This window comes from Cavia porcellus, unplaced genomic scaffold, assembly GCF_034190915.1.
Source record: "Cavia porcellus strain 051 isolate PalLab524CR breed Dunkin Hartley unplaced genomic scaffold, mCavPor4.1 scaffold_10, whole genome shotgun sequence".
In the NCBI taxonomy this organism is placed as follows: Eukaryota; Metazoa; Chordata; class Mammalia; order Rodentia; family Caviidae; genus Cavia; species Cavia porcellus.
The window spans coordinates 19,458,160-19,478,187 of NW_026947493.1; the positions used below are offsets into that span (position 1 = coordinate 19,458,160).

Below are 20,028 nucleotides of genomic sequence, written 5' to 3' on the forward strand. Positions count from 1 at the left end.
GAAAAAACCGTTAGTGCAGAAAACTAGTAAATTCCAAATCAAACCTGTGATTTAATTAAGAATAGACTAGCAATTACTAATTAACTTAGCAATTAGCTAATGTTATCTGCATTTTCACAAATATATGATGGCATTCATAGATCTGGGTGCAGCACACATAGGAATGCCCTGTACCATCTTGGCATCCTATTCTGTCAATCTAAAATCATTTCAAAAGGAAAAGAACAGAAACCATTTGTCAGGATTTCTACAGGCTTAAGGAAGAAACCATTTGCTTCATAATTCTATGCAGAGGTTACTGCAGCATTTTAAAACAGACCTATATAACAAACATTTTGGGGCCGGGGATTTAGCTCAGCAGTGTAAGCACCTGCCTGGCAAACATGACATCATGAATTCGATTCCCTAGTACCAAAAAACCCCAACATTTAGCTAACAATTAATGATAATGGCTTCTTAGTCCAGCACTCGGCGTGCTTGTAATATAAATCACCAGGCCTGCCAGAAGTAAAAAATAAAATAATTACTTATTTTGTAACTGTGGTCTTTCACTTTTCCAAGAAATGGTAACTATATGTGAAGTCTGAAAGTCTTTCCCAAATCCAACTTATGTAAATGCTTTTAGAACAAAAATGTTCCATTTTTAGACACAGCTTAGTGTTTATATGGATGCTTGCTACAAGATGAAACTATACCAGGAAAATGGTCAGCATTCTTCTAAATACATATTCTACCTCACAACTACAAAGAAAAGTTTCAAAAAACAAAGAGTAGGTAGAATTTAAAGAACACTAACAAACCTTAATTAGTAACCCACTGTGCTAAGCATGGTAAGTTATTTTAAATAAACTTACTTTCTAGTTCTTCTTTTTCAAACTTGGTGTTCACTGTTGAGCTGGTTTTACCAAGATCCACAACAGCTTCTTCATCAGGACCCTAAAAACAAATTTATTCTTATTTACTCATAAAACCAGTAATATTTAACATTTAGTGATAAAACATTTGAAATGTCAAAAAGTATGAAACAGACTACTTTCTCTCAAAGAAATGAATTCTTCACTGCATCCTTTTTAAGGTAAGTTTACATGATATTTTTTAAGTCCACAGAATACCATTAAAAATCTCAGTAAGAACCAATGTGATGCCAACCATAGAATAATCCCAGCTGTCTCTCTGGGAGGCTGAGACAGGAGTTCAAAGTCAGCCTGGACAACTTACCAAGACCCTGTCACAAAATCAATTTTTTTTAAAAAGCAAGGGCAGAGATGTAGGTCAGCTGTCAAGGAACAAGTTACAGATTCAATTCCCCTGGCCACAAGAAAATAAAAATAAAATAAAGGAACTGAGTGGCAAATATTTTTCAATGGTTTTTTTTGCAGAAGATACTAAATAACTAGTAATATATTCACTTCATGTTCAACAGAAAGCCTTTCCAGGACCAGAGACTGATGAAAATCTGGTGCAAAGGAATTTCTACATGCTAATATGAAATATTCTTAAATTTTGCTTTTAGGTCTTCAACTTCAAACAACTATATTGGACTATGGTTAAACAGAAAAATTTCAGAAGTGGACTCAATATGTGTCCAATAACTTACAGGTTAACTAAAAGTCAACAAAAGGTTAGAAAAACTTTTTAGAACTCCACAAAGGAAAAACCACACCAAACTTCGAACTCTCTGGAAGTTATACCTTTTAGTTGTGTATGTCTTTTGCTTCTACCTTTTAATTTTGTTCCAGTCTTCAATTAAAAAAAAATAGTAAACATAAGTATTGTATTGCAAGGACTATTTTTATAAGAATAAAATTTCAGCCAAGCATGGTAGCACACACCTACAATCCTAGCACTCAAGAGGCTGAGGCAGAAGGATCACTGCAAATTTGAGGCCAGCCTAAATTACACAGCAAGATCCTGTCTCAAAATAAATAAGTAAATAAATAAATAAATAAAATTTTGGTTTTAATTTCTCATTCTAACTTCTAACAGCTTTTGAAAGGAACATTACAATCATCAACTTATTATGTACAATTCTGAAGCACAAATAGAAACAAGTGAACAGATCACCTTTAAAAAGTCTGGGTATAAGTTCAAGTTGAAGTCAGATACAGCTAACTGCAATCCTGCGGCAGCATGGGCTGCTGGAGCTGTGAATGGAGAGCGCTGAGCAACCTTTAGCAGTGCTGAACAAGAAACTTCTCAGTACATACCAAGTAAAACTATACACTTAAAATTCTTCTTCCATGTCCAAACTCAATGCCCACATTCTATCTAAATTCAGGAACTCAATTTGCACGAATTTTCAAATTCCTTACTATTGGAAACTTTCACTACTTGCTACCCCAAATTCAGAACCAGAATATATTAAGAAAACATAGATCTTCTGGTACCAAACTTACTTTCTAAAGGCCAGATATCCAAACAGCCATTGAACAGATTTGGGTATAAGGCATATGACTCTGAATCACAGCTGTTCAACTTAACATAGGAAACTCAGAGAAGTTAAATAACTCACTAAGGAGCCGTATGTAAAGGAGAAGCAGGCTATACAGACCAGGGACAAAGGCATACAATGCACTAAGAAACAGATAGCAGTATATGTAACTAATCAAACTGCTGCTCAGTTCTTCGCACTTCTTAGAGAAAGGCCAAGGAAGGAAACCAAACCATCAGTTACCTGAGTCACATTCCCAAGCCTTTATCTACCCTTCAATGACCGTATCTCATTTAGTTCCTAAACACATGCAAGTGCAAAAGACAAGATCTCTTCTAAAATAAAACGGACAAGAATTGTGTCTTGAGAGGTATCAAACTGGCTATTCTAATAAGGATTAACTGCTCCCATTCCAAGTGCAGCCTGCACAACTGCCAGAAGCAGCAGCAAAACAATACACTTAACTCCTGCGTTCAAACAAACAAAACCCTGCTTGTTTTTATGCAGCTATACTTACATGTTCAAAATATGCTAGACATACTACTAATTGGCTAACTAAAATTAAAAAAACAGCTTCAAATGCCAGGTGCTGTGGTGCACACGTGTAAAGTTCTGGCATTCTGAAGGCTGAGACAAGAGGACTGCCACAAGGAGCATGGGCTCCACAGTGCCATCAAGGCCAATCTGAATTGCACCGTGAGAACCTATCTCAAATCGCACCCCCCACCTGCTTTTTTAAGTTATGGGCTGGAGGGACAGGAACGTGGCAGAGTGAGTGCTTGCCTAGCATGCCTGAGGTCCTGGAGAGTCACTGCCCAGTACTGCCACAAAAAAAATTTAGAAATCTATTACTTTATAATTTATTTAATATTCACTTTGTTATCATATTACTTAAAATACATGTATCTTTTACCGTTAAACACTGATCACAGAAAAATATTCCTACAAAGTAGAATATAAAAACAGGGTACCATCTAATACTCCTTCTTTTCTGGTCTACCCAGCTTGCACTGCGCTCTGTGTGACACTTTGAACAAGTCACTCGAGTTCTCTGAACTTTCCATTTCCTTGTGATGGGTTTTTGTAAGTTTTCTGACAGTGACTCACTATACAGTTCAGGCTGGCCCTGAACTCTGGATCCACCTGCCTCAGCTTTTTAAGCGCTGAGATTGTTAGGCATGCACCACCACATCTAGCCAGTGTTCCTAGTAAGGAAAAAACGAAGAGTAAAAGGAAATTTCATACTAAGGAATCCCTTAAAATGGATCCAAAAGTAGAACAGATCTAAATGTATTGCTGAGAAAAGATCTCAGACTAGTGAAAAACAAGTGATAAAGAAATAATGTAAGATCACATTTATATTATTCATAGGACAAAGAGAAATTTTATTTCTCAATGTACAAGTATGTTTCTATGCATTTATATTAAATAAAGAAGGAAGAGGCCTGGTTGGACCCATACCAAATTGTTAACTGCTCCTTTCTAGATAAGGAACTTAAGTTTGAATAAAAAACAAGTTAGAATATCACTTCATTGTTATTGAAATTTTCAACTAGAATGTTTTCATGTGCAATTTGTATAACTGTTAAAAAATTTTAAACCTTAAAACATCATAATACTACATCACTGAAAAAAAGATAAAAGACTAAATATGCATTTCTTCTTTCCCTTAAAAACATTACCAAGTTTTTCACTGCAAAACAAGAAAAGCAAAGCTGGGGATGTAGCTCAGCCGCACAGCACCCGCCTGGCAAGTGAGAGGCTGTGAGTTCAATTCCTGGTACTAAGGAAGAAAAGAAAAGCAGCATAAAACTGTCTTAGAACCACAGAAACTGGCTATCTTGACATACAAATGTTACAAAGACACAGCAGACATGAAAATCCCTAAGAACAAAGCCACTGGGTGTTTTAAGTGGGCAATATCTTTATAAAACAAATGTATGTTTCAAAACCTACCACGTTAGTACAACACTGCATGTCCTTATTTCTCATAAAAAGTCAGCATGAGCAGTGTGATGCACGCCTATTATCTAGCATTCTGGGAGGTTGAGGCATGAGGATCAAAAGTTTGAACCAGTCTGAGCAACTTAGTGAATGAAACCCCTCTCAAAAATTAACAAAAAACTAAAAATAAAAGGCTGGTGATGTAGCTCATCAGTGCCAAGACTCTGGGTTCAACCCTGATTACTGGAAAAAAAAGAAAGGTTAATTTGTGTCTCTTAAGTTTATATAAAAAATCATAAGCACATATTAAATATTTGTAAAGAGAAACAGAACTGCTAACACCATGACAGAAAGCACTGAAGAGCAGAGACAATCCTACAGTATTTCATTCTTTTATTACAAAGAACATTTTTTATTTTCAAAAAATACGAATTTCAAGCAAGACATGGTGACCCGGGCCTGTTATCTTACTCTTTGGAGGCTGAGGCAGGAGGCTCACCAGCCTTAATTACAGTGAGACTGTCTCAAAAAAAATTCAAATTTTGATCTAATAAGCCAATTTTTATATATATTTATTTATTTTTGATACCGGAGATTGAACTCACAACCTCACACATGCCAGGCAGGCACTTACACCGCTGAGCTAAACCTCCAGCCTATAAATCAATTATTTGAAAGATTGTATCTAGAAAAGACTTTCCTATTGTTTACCTCCTAGAATACAGTGGACTAATAAAAATAGCAAGAGCTACCCCAGACATCACAAATGTTTTGCTCTGACTTTTAGATGGGTCATAAAGGATGCTGCTTAGAAAAATCTAAGAAAATCTAACTAAACAAGAAAGAAGGTCATGGCACCAGGAAAACTCAAAAAGACAGAACAGTAAAAAGACATCCAAACTACATCAATGCAAGAGGGACTCAATGTATCTTAAGGAAATTATTTAGCCCTGTTTTCAATATTTTTTTTATAAAATAAGGTCACTACCACTGTACTGTAACATAAGGAACAACATGTTAATGATCCAGATGAAAGCAAAGAGAAAGCTTCAAATATCCACATATGAAATGACCTGTATATGCGGTTTATTGGTACAACAGGGCTTATAATTGGGCAAGATTGGAAATAACTCTAGGGTTTGTTAAAAAGAACAGCTAAATAAACTATACGACATGACCCAAGGGACCACAAGTCAGTTTTGATAAATATGATTTTGAAACTGAGGCTAAATAATTTACTTAGGATTAGAGTGAGTCAATCCTGCACTGATATAATTTAGGAGCCTTTTATTTTTTCCATGGTTTCGCTAACACTATGAATTGAAATTGAATTTCTCTAAAGACAATTTGAATTTGATGAAAAGTTTTGAAGGGCTAACAGAAAAAGTGAAAAATGCAAGAAAATGAAAACAGAACTCAAAGAAATATAAGGCATAAATACTGACAAGTAATTAGATTCAGTAACATGAGGATTCAGGTTACAACCAAGTTACTATCAGGTAACTTTTCACAAAGCAAGTGAAAACCTACCAGGGTCCTACCCAAATTATGATATTATACTGTTTCCATGAAACTCACTCCAAGTTTCACCCACTACACAGTAACACAACACATCAACACACATGTAGAAACTCTATTTTAGGGTTATCAAACATGCATAAATTTATAGCAGAGTTAAGAATTTTTATAACTATTTACAAAAATGGCTCCTTCTGTAACTCCTTTAACTCCTTTACTGATAAATAAAATGTATAGAAAGGCACACACAAAAAAAAAAAAAAAAAAAGAAAGGAAAAAAATAAGAAATTTCCTACAAAAGCACACACATTCTGCAGAGACTGGGGTTGAAAGAACCATAAAGATTCATGAAATAATTAAATGTTTTTCAGCAAAAGAAGGTCCATAGGTGTTCTGCCAAGACATCTCATCCTCAGTACACCTGCGGTTATCATTAGTTGAGTATTTCTAAGGTTCTACTACAGTTTTTCACTGAAACCCAACATAAGATAAAGTGAAGGAGCCTCTCAGCCTGATGGTCATCCCCCTATTCCTATTCTCCCCATTAATAATACTCCTCGTTCCCCAAAAAGTCTATGGCACTGTGAAAGGCTCATTTCCTTAAAAACTAGACTAAGGAACTCATCTATTCATCCAATAAGTACTGAGAACATATTCTAAGGATTACTTCACACACGGGCGCTATCAGTGAATAAGATGTTAACATAATTGAATGTTCTGCTTATCAGTTAACTTCCAACTAAAATGCGACTCCGCCTATTAAGAATCATCCAGAGCTAATAAATAAACATAATAAACAATGAGTAAAGTCTCAGATATGGAATAGGCTTTTCTGTTCCAGTTGATTCATTCTTTAACTATAAAAAATAGGGTCAGGGATTTAACTCAGCAGCTTAAGCACCTGCCTGGCAAGTGCCCAGTCATGAGCTCAATCCCCGGTACCAAAAAAAAAAAAAAAAAAAAAAAAAAAAAAACCTATAAAAAATAAAACATATACACAAGTTTAGGTGACTTAAGATCACAATCAGTGAAAGAGTAAAATTAATAGCCATATCTGCAAGTACTGTTACATGAATTCTTTATCCATATAGAAAAAGGTCTCTGCAATACATCCTGAAACCATGTGGATTTTTTTATTAATCTATAATTACAAATGTATGCAACTACTTGTTTAACTATCTCCCAACTGAATAAAAAGTTACAAGAAAGGAAGAATACTGTAGAAGGGAAAAGCCATGTCACTGTGGCTTAGCATTATTCCAGCACCAAGCAGTGTTTGGTTCAGGTGAATTCTCTATGAACACGTATTAAATGTTCAATATATTTCAAAGGACATGACACTTTACTAAAAATTTCTACTGGATCCATTTAAATATTCCTCTGATATACACAAATAAAGCTTGAGCATATTAAAGTACTCAATACTTTCAATCAGTTTATAAACAAAAAAAAAACCAGCATCAACATGTAATAAAGTCAAAATTCAATTCACAAAAGGGAATCTGTGCAAAAATCAAACATTTGATTTTGCTAGAAACTCATTTTATAACTCTATAACACATTTTACTAATTCTTCTTAATCACTTATCTTACCTGAAAAGCAAAATCTACAACTTATACTTGACTTGGTCAATTACCAAAAATGAGAATTAGCAGGCCAAAGGCATACTAATAAGAAAAAAGTATTAAAAATTATAAATATAACATAACCTTAACACATCTTTTTTGATACTTGAGATTTACAAAATTAAAACAGCCACTGAGGATCCATAACACAAATTTGTATTTCTATTACATACGACACATGGCTATACCCCAAAGTAACACCTCCCCTAAATTATGATTATTAACTAGGCAATTTCAGTTATCAAACACTTCGGTTTAGCTTCAAAATACATTTAACCATTAAGGGAAAGTGACTTCTTGCCCAATTTCTAATATATATAACTTCTACTCTCAATGAATTATTCTAAATAGGTTCAAAATCAACCTTATAGAGTAAAAGATACCACAAACATTTCTAACTTTACACAGGATTTACTCTTCAGCAGATGACTTTGACAACCAAGGACACAGAGGATGATACTATTCTAAGCCACTGCTAATTAAGCCTGACATTTCTTGAAGCTTCACTATTTAACTTTTAAAGATTCAAGTTTATCTGTAAATAAAATATAAGATCTTAACTAAGTACATACAGGCAACTTCTTTTCCAGACGAAATCTTTCCATAATAGTTCTTGCTTTTGATAACGTAATGCAGTAAGTCCCTTGAAGATCCCAGGGACAGTGAGTGCATATCTGATTTAGGTCACTGTGCTTTGCAGAGATGAATTCTTCTAAGTTACTTTTATGGTACAGCCAATCACTGTCTTCTAAGTTACCTAATCCGCCAAGCTAATAGCTACAAATTGCACAGGGTCACACCACTTACAGATCTGGAAAGTAATACAATACACACGTTTAGAAATACTAAACGAAGAATGCAGGAACCAGGTTCCCAGGGAAATCTTTAGAGTGTCAGTACAAAAGAGAACACACTCAGAATACAAACATAAAGGCAGATATATATATAGATGAGTGTATTTACATGTGTGTGCAGTAACTTTCAACAAACTGACTTAATTCTAGCCCTTTCATTTAATTCATGAAAGACCCCAAAACGATTTCATCTCAAGACAGCTTTGACTTTTTTTAGTATTCCTAAATTTATGCAAACCAACCTGGAACTACATTACTAGGATTAATAATTATCATTTTAACCACAGTATTTATACAGATAACAGTTACAATGGAAAAAGGAAACAAAAGTCACCTCTTTTAACTTCTGGGCTTGGCAGGTTCTTGTGTGTGAAACCTATATATGTCTACATTTACCACATCGGAATTAAAACTAAGAAAACTTTAAGGATCATTAGAAAAACAAAACAACACATGAAATATATATAACTTCTGAATGAAAAATAACCAGTTTCAAAAATAAAAGTGAAAAGACTGAGTTTCGTGGTTTTGCAAATCTCCTCATAATCTGACTGACGAAAACTCGGATTTTCCTTTCACACCCCCTTTTTCAGCTACTCTGATCTGATTAGCTGGCCACAGACTATTTAGAGACCCAGGTGAACACAGATAGCCTGTGCTCTTTTACAGGAATTGTGGATACTTGTCTGACTCTTCACCAAATTCAACCAAACAAGTATGAATAAAGGAGCAGAGATAAAAGCAGGGAAAAAAAACTATACAATAGGGACAAAATGATAAAATATACAAGAAAAAAGAATGCATTTAATTTAAACCTAAAATCTGCCCAAGAGCAAATACTCTAAATACATTACAAAACTATCAATGAAGCAACACAGAAATCGTTTTCTCCAGTACCAAACAGAATCAAAGAAATAAATCTTCACTACAGTCCAGGAAGATCATTTACTTAACCAAAAGGCTCATTTGGCTTAAAAGTAATCAATTACTTTTTCATCATAATTTGAACACATTTCCATGATCATTCTGCTTCACCCACTGGAGATAAGAACCAAACTATTCTGCCTCAACCAGGAATAAAGTATCAAGAGATTATTAAAGCAACTTATGGATTCTGGTAAAGGCAAAGAACATGAAAATACAATTCAAGATAAAATCTGCAGGGCTCAGCCTTTCCCTTTAACCTAACACCCTAACATTTTTAAAGGATACACTAGGTACAGCATTATCCACTCTGTATATACCCAGAGGTAAATACCTCACAGAAATAAAAGCACTGAAATATAAAGTCAAAAATATGTACTGTCAAACTGGCAAAAATCAGAAGACAACTTGAAAGCACGTAAGGGAATGGCTGATTACACTAAACAGTCTAAAAACTTACAAACAATGACACAGAACCAGAGTCACACCCAACAGATGTCAGTGGTATATTACAAAAAACTACCATTGCATGTTTAATATGGCACTCATACTTTACAAAAAATAAAACCTATTTGTGAATGTATATGTCTTATGACAAACTACAGAAAAATGCATAATTTGTCTTCTGTATTTCAACAAAGATTATGTTACCTTAAAGATGTTAAGATCTAGTAATTCAGCACAAGTGGTGCACACTTGTAGCACCCGCTAGGAAGGTGGCTAAGGCAGGCGCAGTATGTTCACAAGCCCAAGGCCAGTTAGGCAACTTTGCAAGACCCTTGCTCAAGTTAAAAACATAAAAAGGGCTGAGGATGTAACTTAGCACTCCCTGGGTTCACCCCAAGTACAATAATAATAATAGTAATTCCACATGTAATATTTAATATCAAATGTAATCAATGCCATTAAGGTGAAATATCAGTGACAGTCTTTCAAAAATAAGGTAATTCTTCTTTTAACGAGATACAGTCTTGAGTGTGAGGGTGTGTGTGTGTGTGTATGGTGCTGGGGAATGAACCCGGGGTCTCATGCATGACAGGAAAGCGGCTCTATCACTGAGCTCTATCTCAATCCATTTCTTATTTTAGACAAGGGCTTGTTAAATTGCTCAAACTACCCTTGAACTTTTTATCCTCCTGTCCCAGACTCTTAAGTAGTTAAGATTACAGGTGTGCTGTATTGTTTTGTTGTTATGCCCTTTTTTATCTCAACCACTCCCTTATTCATTAAAAAATTATTTCTTTTTTAAACTAAAGGGAAAAAAAAAAATCAAAAAAACTAGCAGGATATATTATAGTAACTTTTTTGATTTCCTATTAACTTGATTAAGTCCTGTAATACTCCCACTATCTTGTTTTGACTGATTAGACTCTGTTATGATAGTATGATAGTATTAAGTATGACAGTATTAAGTATCAGAATATAGGCAACTACTTTGAAGGCAATAAGATTCACTTTGATGCCCATTCTGGTTTGACTATTATCCTCTTTTGAAGTTCTGTAAGGTTTACAATGTTTAGGTTTTATTGGTCTTGTTCGCTACTGTTTTGTTCAACTTTATAAAACCTAATGAGATAGACAATTCTTCTTAAGGAAGCAAGAGGCATTATGGTAACCATTGTTGATAACCTTGTACTCTGTTTTTACATCATGTGCTATGTCTATCCTTGGTTTTGACTGACAGCTTTGTTTTCTCATGTTTGATTTTATTCTCTTACCAAAAAAAGTAGTAAGATCTATGGGAGCAATAAAACCCAAAATTGTGTAAATTTTGTTGTAATAAGAGAGGGAAAAAAAAAGTGCCCTAAAGAATACAACAGCAAGTGTGTTTAGGTGTGTTAGATGACCATATTAATATTTTTGATTGGATCATTGAACACAACTATTTGCAGTCTCACTGTTTGAATGTTCACTTTGTATGCTTTGATCCTGTGACCTGAATCACCATTTCTAAGATGATAGTGTGTAATCTATTAAGTGGTGATATCTGTTTTTTTTTTTGTAGTTCTGTATTATTTGTACCCTTACATTGTTCTGTTTTGTTCTGTTTTTTTTTTTTCTCTTTTTCCTTTTAAATAAATTTAAAAAAAAAAGATTACAGGTGTGAGTGAGCCCCCATGCCCAGCCACTTCCTTTTACATACTTTCAATACTACTAATTCAGTAACAGCTAGTAAAATTGAAGTTATTACCATAAGGAACAAAAAATATGAAACAGTAAGTCAGCATAAATATAATACATAGGGAGGCTTTATCTTAATTCAATTTCCACAAAAACATTTGCAGCAGAAAATCAAAAGACAAAGGGAAAACCCCTGTAAAACAAACAGAAAACCTGTCTCATTTAAAAATATAAGTGTTTCAGCCAAGAACACAGCCAGTTCACCTCCTTCAGAAGTATATCACTGCTGAGTCTACATTGCTTAATTTGCACAACCATTTCATTTTTCACCACCACTAAAATTTAGTCTTCGCCGTGTAAGATCACCACCTAGTGGCTGTGATTAGAGGCATGGACTTGTTCTCTCACTAGTACACACACATGTATGGTGAAGACAATGCCTACCTAAAATGCCTGCCCCAAGCAAAGAAAGTCAAAGTCTGAAAAGTCTTCTGGCAGTTGTTTCAAGACACCCAGACATTTAATTTTATTCAGAAGACAATATTAAGAAGATTAAGTAGAACTCTGTATTTCACTTGTCTATCAGCCAAATGTAGGATATAGTGGAACTGTATTTATTCATAAGGACACTTTACATGTGACACTGAATAACCAATGTATGTGTGTCACAGTGAAGTAGATTTACAGTCAGTTTTTTAAAAGTTCTTTCAATGGAAAGAAGAAACACCACTTCAAGAATTTTTATTTTTCACAATAGTTTGAAGTATAATTTGATATTCACTAAATAGCTGAAAAATCTATTTCACAAAGAAATACAGTATAGGCATGGCAAACATTGTTTTATCTTTGCAGAAATAAACACATTATGATAAAAAGTAACAACTGTACTTGGTAAAGTATCTCTCTCTGTGTCTGTGGGTGGTTCTAGAGATGGAACCCAGGACTTCACACATGCTCCTCCAGTACTCTACCAACCGAGCCAGAGCAGTGGTCCATTCCTAAAGGACACTACTGTGAGAAATGGGCTAATGCTCTGGGGTCAAAGCAACTTACTCTAGACAAGGCCTGCATTCAACCCCAGCGAGGAAACAGTACCACTTCAGTGCTAGAGACAAAGGTGATGCTCAGTTTACAGGTACACTGAGAAAATGCTTATTTGCAATATTCACAAACGTTTATTACAACATATAGGTCTCATCTTGAACTACAGTTAGCTAAAAGATTTTAAGAAATTTAAAAATCTGACTGGGAAGAATTAGAATACAACTGAAACAATTGAGAACAAAATTACCAAAGCCAAATTATGGTTTCATATATTAACTAACATATTTAAACTCAGGTTCTCGGTAGAAACATGCTTTTTTCTCACTTCCTCTAAGGCATTCAACTAACGAAGAGTCCCTCCTCTGACTGAAAAAAACATATTCTTGGTCTTCTCCATTTCAAAGCGGATTTCTGCTCGAGGAGCCTTGACTCTACTCCTCCAGGTCCGGGTTTCTCAGGCTCAGCACCAATGACATTTTGGACTGGACACTCCTTTGATGCAGAAGAAGGTGAGGGCAACACCCCCAACCCCACCACCGAGAATCACTGCTTGAGAAACAGCCAGAAGCCACTACTGTTTTAGGTCTCTTTTTTGTTTTTGTAGTGCCAAGGACTGAACCCCGGGCCATACCCAAGCTGGGAAGCTGCCCTCCCACCGAGCTACACAACCAGCTCCTCGTTTTCAGTCCTTTCAACATCTGTGAAGAACAATTTAAAATCTACTAGATTCTCCCTCAAAAGTCAGTACACAGATGCACATGGTAAAAATAAACTAAGTCTCTACACTTTTATAAAGGCTGAACTCTGCACTCTACACATTTGATTAATCTGCTTCACTAAAATTCACAGCCCTAACTTACTGAGAAGGATCCAGCCTCAAGAGACTGCATCAAGAAAACAAGAAGCAGACACAGACACAACAGTGACTCCAAAAGGACCTGAGAAAGGAGCACGGGTCCCATGAAAAGGACATGAATGAGAGCTGAGTGTGGTGGCACACTCCTGTAAGCCCAGCACTCGACAGGCTGAGGCAGGAGGATCCTTGGAAGTTCAAGACCAGCCTGGGCTACAAAGTGAGCCCAAGGCCAGCCTGAACTACATTGTGAGACCATCTCAAAAAAAGGAAGATGACGACGATGACAAAGATGAAGACAAGACTAAGAAGACAAAGACGTAGATGACGAAGAAGACAACAAAAACAAAGAAAAGACGAAGAAGACAACGACGACAAAGAAGAAGACGACAATGACCACGATGATGACAAAGAAAAAGAAGAAGATGATGAGGAAGAAAAAGAAAAAGACATGAATGAGATGGCTCATGGCTGAGGCAATTTAGTCTTTCTCTACCTGAAGCTTTTTCAACTCTTCCCAGACACCAAGCATAACTCTGTACTCTGTACTCACAAAAGAATCTGATGAGTTTAAATGAAGTTTTTTGACTACAAATAACTACAAATAAATCAAAAGAACCCTGCCTACAACTGCCTGGAACTCTGAACAACTACTTCTATTTATTTTTACTTACTGAAAGAAGAACTGTCAATTATGAAATGGTCATAGATTGGAAATTCAGATTCAAATATTGCCAAATTTGTTATGTAGGTCAACAGACATGCCTTTATTAATTACAACTGCTTGTTGACATTTACTTGATACGGTTAATGGATTAAGATAACTTTTATTTCTCAAATATTCATATATAAATGAAAGCTACATCAGAGGGCAATTACCTTCACACTCAATAAAATATAATTTAAAACTTTATAGTTTCATTAAACTACTTCAGAACAAATAGGTATTTTATTCAGCATTTTTCCCACGTTAAAATACCAAAGATATTCTTAATATTTTTGTATTTGCTTTCCAAGAAGAGACATTATTTTATGTGGATAAAAACAGAAATGTTTCCTAATAGTAGTAACCAAATTAATGCTCAAAGATGTCAGAGACACAAAGAAAAACTTGGAGGTCCTCAAGGTGAAAGTGAGAGACAGATCAAAGACCAATTCTGAATTTCTTTCTTTTTCCTCTTAATATTCACTAACGTGACACCAGTTACTTTTAAAAGGATAAAATGAAGCCGAGCATGGTGGTGCATACCTGTAGCTACAGCAATTTGGGAGGCTAAGATAGAATGAAAGAGGAAGATCACTAGTTCAAAGTCAACATGGGTAATTCAGTAAGCCTCTGTCTAAAAATTGAAAAACCAAAGAAAAAGGTTAGAGATGAGCTCACTGGCTGAACACTTGCCTAGCATGTACAAGGCCCTAGGTTCAATCCATAGCACTAAAACCACAAAGGTAAAGAACAGGAGAGAAAACTGTTAACAAGAAACTTCATAAAACCTTTCGAAGTACAAAGTAAATGGGTGTCTCAGTTGGAAAATCAACAGTAACTTTAAAACAGGTGACTATTTCTACCAGGAAATAAAGTAGAACCCAAAAAGCAAAATCATATTTAACTTACATAGCACTACAAAAATTTCAACTATGATTGCTTAAATATTTATAAAAGTTTTCAATTAATGACCTAAACCAGGAAATTATCTCCACAAATTATGTTAGCACAAAAATATACCCTTATCCTGAAAAACTGTACCTATAAACATGTAGTGCCATCTATCAACCAGTTTATCTGGGCTGAAGATAAAAGTTCCTGTTTATATAAGTAAGCATTCAATTAAACACCAGGAGTTCGTCTTACTACACGATCATCTTTACCAGCCAAACTATGTTACTTTAACATTTAATATTTAAATGAAATTAACTTTCCCCTGCACACATTTATTATCATTTCCAAACTCATTTCAAGCTACCAAAAGACAGTTTTCTTTATGCAAAATTTTAACAACTCTGTATACAACAGATTTTTAGTGATATGTGTGAATATTAAAAACAACATATTCCATGCTAGAAATGTTTGAAGCTAATTGCATAAAGCTCTTGTCTGCCCTAGTTTGAAAAACTCTTATCTTCAAATCTTTGACATCTAGAGAGGAAAAACAAAAACAATAAAAAACCACTGACCCCATAGAGAGCACACATACCATCACTTGCCTTTCCAATAGTAATTATGATTTTATACTCATTTAAGTCAGATCCTCATGAAATCTGGGAAAAGACAGCAAGCAATCGAGGACACAGCTGTGAAACAGCATTCAAACCCAAATATTACAAGATTTAACACCAAATGTTATAACACGATGCAAACAAGTTTCTAGTTCATTTATATAAATTTGCATCGTATTAAAAATACGCATTACCATGCTATCCTTGCACTGTCAACTAACTTTTCAACCGTATCAAAGATTTTACATTTATTTATTACCACCAGAATCATTTAGATATGTATGCAGATATACACATATTTCAAACATTTGTATACCTATCCTCCGGAAAGAAACCTCAATTGTGTCCCCTTGTTCATGTCATTATCTAACAATATTTATCAAGTGCCAGAATAAAATGTGCCAAGACTGAGACAAGAAAGAAGTTTAGTACATTCAGAGAGTTAAAATAACTGAAATGCAGAACAAGAGGAAAATGCAGTTCAAGAGAAAAGGACAGAGAAGAGAAGTAAATGGAACAAATCTTTTAGGCCTTGCAAGTTCAGCCTACTTCTGATAGCAATGGACTTTCAAAGTGGGAGTGACAATCAGCACAGTGCCTTTGCACCACGTAGACAATTCTGTGTGGGAGAGGGAAACCAATTAGAAAGTTACTGCGTTAAGACAAGAAGCCTGAAAGCTGATGGTCAAAGGCAGTAAGAGAAGCAGGCTGTCTTTAAGATGCTTAGGATGCTGAATCCACTGAATCTGCATAAAAAGAGAAAAAAATTCAAGGAAAATATTCTCATTTCAACCACTGAACAATCAACTGATACTAGTTCTTATTCAATGAAATAAATGGAAAAATAGGGCTGGTGATGGAAGGCTTGCTACCAAGCACACGTCCCTGGAGTTGATCTCCAGCAGCAAAGGGCAATAAAAAAAAAGAAAGGAAAAGAAGAAAAAAAGAGTTTGCTAAGTGGAGTTTAAGACAAGTTTAACAAAACAGTAAAACTCCATTCCATAGTTTCAACTGACTCTGAAATTACGCAAAATATTTACTAGGATTGAAAAATTTAAAAAAAGACACAATTTGAAGAGAACGAACAACATGTATTGTATCCACTGTAAATAACAGGATAATTTAAAAAGAGCTATTTCCATATTTATAACATCGTGGCGTTACATGAAAACATAAAATCTATGGGGCCATCAGAGGGTGCTGTGTAAACTTAATTTTGGATACAGATGAACACAACGATTAACATCCTCAAATAAAGAGGGGCTGAAGATACGGAGCGAGTTCTAAACTGCTTAAGGACAGCAGTGAAGTCAAGAAAAGGAGGGCAGGCAGCAGATGGGGTTAGGAGGGTTTTAAAGCAGCTGAGATACAGTAACAGACTATTCCAATAGCTGGAGCATTGCTAAGACTCTGTAGGTTTCTTCCATGAGTAAACCATTACAGTAAAAGTACTACAACGCATCATGTCAGCTACTTCAGAGCCTCAGTAACAAAAAGCCATGATAACTGCAGATACCTTGCTTTTTGTTTATGAGCCTCAAACAGCTGACAAACACTTGAAAGTGAACAGGGGATAATCTATTAGTCCTTCTTTCTCATTATATTGCATTTATTATCCATGGCCCATGTTCTTAATATGAAGTTCAACTTTCAAATATAAAAACATTTTTTTTTGTTTGAGACTGAATTAAATGCAAGGCCACTGACCTACAGTCCAAGTTTTTTAGAGGAACTGAAGTTTTTAGACTTTTTGATAAGAGTATTAACCTATGTCAAGCCAGGAACGATGATGCATATCTGTGTCATCTTGGGTATTCAAGAAGCTGAGGACGAAGGATCAAAAATTCTAGGCTGGGACAACTTAATGAGACTTTCTCTCAAAACCAAAATATAAAGAAGGGCTGGGATGTAGCTCTGCCTAGCAGGTGGTATTAGGTTCAATACACAATACGTGCACACACACATATATACACATACACGTGTGTGTGTGAAAATCATACGTCATGCTATATATATAGTGCGTACAATATGTATGTATGCATACATATATATGTATGTTTACGAGAGAAAAAAGGAAATAATATAATCAAATTTCACAGCAATGTGGCTTCAACTTTTTTCTTAAAAGTACATCCTAGAAAGACCTTTTGCATCACAGCCCAATATAAGTATATATGTTTACATGTTTATGCATGCATGAATAAAACAAGTATCACATAGCAATATTTCCCTTAACCCTTATAATATATTCTTTCATTATCTATTTGGCTTCTTTTTCTCCATAATGCTTTTTATAATTCTCTCATCGCTGACAAGTCACAATCTATAGTTTGAAACACTTGGAAAGATCTTCAAAAACTGAGTATCTGAAATGCATACTTCCTAGGTTTCATTTAACAATAACTACTGCAAAAGCTGAAAAGTGAAGGGCAAGGTTAGTGTTGACTCCTGCTACACTGACAGTGGAGAACAAGGCGAGAGAGTGCAAAGGTAAAACTGACAATCAGCGAAGTTTAAAAATTCTGCTTAAACTCCTGGAATAAGTGATAATTAAATTCCTAGATTTGTATATGTAAACTGTGGACAACGTTCCTTTATTTGAGATGTAAACTGAAATAAAAGCTATGACACTAAATTCAAGACAGTAAATTAAATAGTAAATGACCTCCTACTCAATAGGCCTAACCAAATACATCTACCAATGCTCCCTTACTACAAATTATGTGCCATTCTATTCTCTTAAGGCAGATTATAAAATGAAGCTGGAAATGTCACTGCTTTTGCTTTCTCCAAAAAAAGTTCTTAGTAAGTAGGATTTACTCCTCCAATCAGATTCTTCTACTTATTTAGAACTCAAACTGCCCTGAGTATTTGAAGTTTACACTATAACAAAGGAAGCGACCGTATTGTTAAGTATAAAATAATCCTTTCCAGCTAATACATTCAATATACATCACTTAATCTTTAGAGCCATTTACTGCTAACTTACTGCAAGTAGGAGAGGATCGCAAAATAAACAAACATCAAAAATTAAACAATGATATAAACATACAACTCACATTTTTCAGCTGATTTGAAATGATTTTAGATTAAATATAATCGAAAAACCCTCTCTTCCAATCTCATTAAAATCTTATCTCCAATGCAGTATGCCTGTGACCCCAGTGCCTTAGCATACATGGCTAGCACCATCCCAGGCTACTCCGGAGGGAAAGACAGAACTGGGTCACTCACGACAAAGCAGGCAGCATGTGCTTCACATGCATAGTGGCATCCCTCGAGGAAAACGCTGAGCCACCCAGGTAGGTACTGCACACAGAGTTGATGTGGATCATAGCCGAAGACCAGGAATTTAGTAATCCCATTCTTAGAAGAGAGCTGCCTTCCCTTCACTCTGGAGTTTATTTTTAACAAATCTACCTATCTATTGTCTACAGAGAAAAATCTTGTTTCTCCCACTCAACACTGTTTTATTTGGAAAAAAGATAGTACAGCATAAACAGGAACAGAATTAAAACATTCTTTCAAGAAGCTAGTCATGGTAATTCACATATGGTGCCAGCACTCTGAGAAACTGAGACTGAAGGCTCCCAAGTCTGAGTCCAAGCTGGGCAACTCAGTGACTTAGCGAGAGCCTGTCTCAGTTAAAAAAATTAAAACAGGACAGGAGATTCTCTGCTATGGGATCATTCTACTAAAATACTTCGTTTTGGTTCCTCATCATTAAAATACTATAATTTTACTTATTTCTATCTTCTATCAAAGCTGTTTTTAAAAGATTTGAAGAAGCTTAAAAGATGGCAATAAGAAAACCTCTATCCCCAAAAATGTATGTAATTTCAGAGTACAACACCTTTAATAGAAGTTAAAAAATTCTCCTAACCGCCTTAGCAAATAACCATTTTGTAAACTAGAAAAAGAGCTAGAATAATCTCACCTCTAGTCAACACTACACAGTTAATCTGAAAAGTCCTATATATCTCTAAATTGTTGAATGATCCCATGTTCGTAATGACTGATATATATACATATATAAATAAAATCACATAGGCCATGAGTATGTATGTGTGTGTGTATATATATATATATATAAATATGTATATATGCACATGTATACAAAATTCAAAGGCCATCTGTTCACCCAGTAAAATACATGGAAATTCTTATTTCTATTTACACACACACCCACATACAAAAAAAAGGGCAACTTTAATATGAAACAAAGCACAGTTCATGATCACCCCTCAGCAGTAGTACTAGAAGCTAACGTATGCCTTGTCTGCCAAACACTGTACTAAACTTACCCGCTGTCCCATAACACCCTGTAGAGTAAATTCTAAAGAGTTAATAGGTTCAACAAGGCCCAGTAACATTAGGTGTGGTGGTGACCTGCAATACCAGCATGCAGGAGGCTGGGAGAAGAGGATCGTGAGTTTGGGGCTGGTCTAGTAAGAACTTGGCTAAAAAACAGTTCAGTAAGATCTCATCAAAATAGA

At 35.2% G+C, this 20,028-nt stretch overlaps 1 protein-coding gene across 12 annotated transcripts in view; it reads right to left on the reverse strand.

Moving 5' to 3' along the window:
* The window catches only part of Slc4a7 (solute carrier family 4 member 7), a 106,073-nt gene that overhangs the window by 75,324 nt on the left and 10,721 nt on the right, over positions 1-20,028 (reverse strand). For 7 of the 12 annotated variants that reach the window (XM_063257063.1, XM_063257061.1, XM_063257058.1 and 4 more), the window contains exon 2: positions 855-936. In XM_063257063.1, the coding sequence (XP_063113133.1) occupies positions 855-936 (82 nt within the window). Of the gene's footprint in view, positions 1-854; positions 937-8,091; positions 9,561-20,028 lie in introns of those variants that run through there. The other 5 variants (XM_063257064.1, XM_063257062.1, XM_063257065.1 and 2 more) reach the window with 4 other exon arrangements.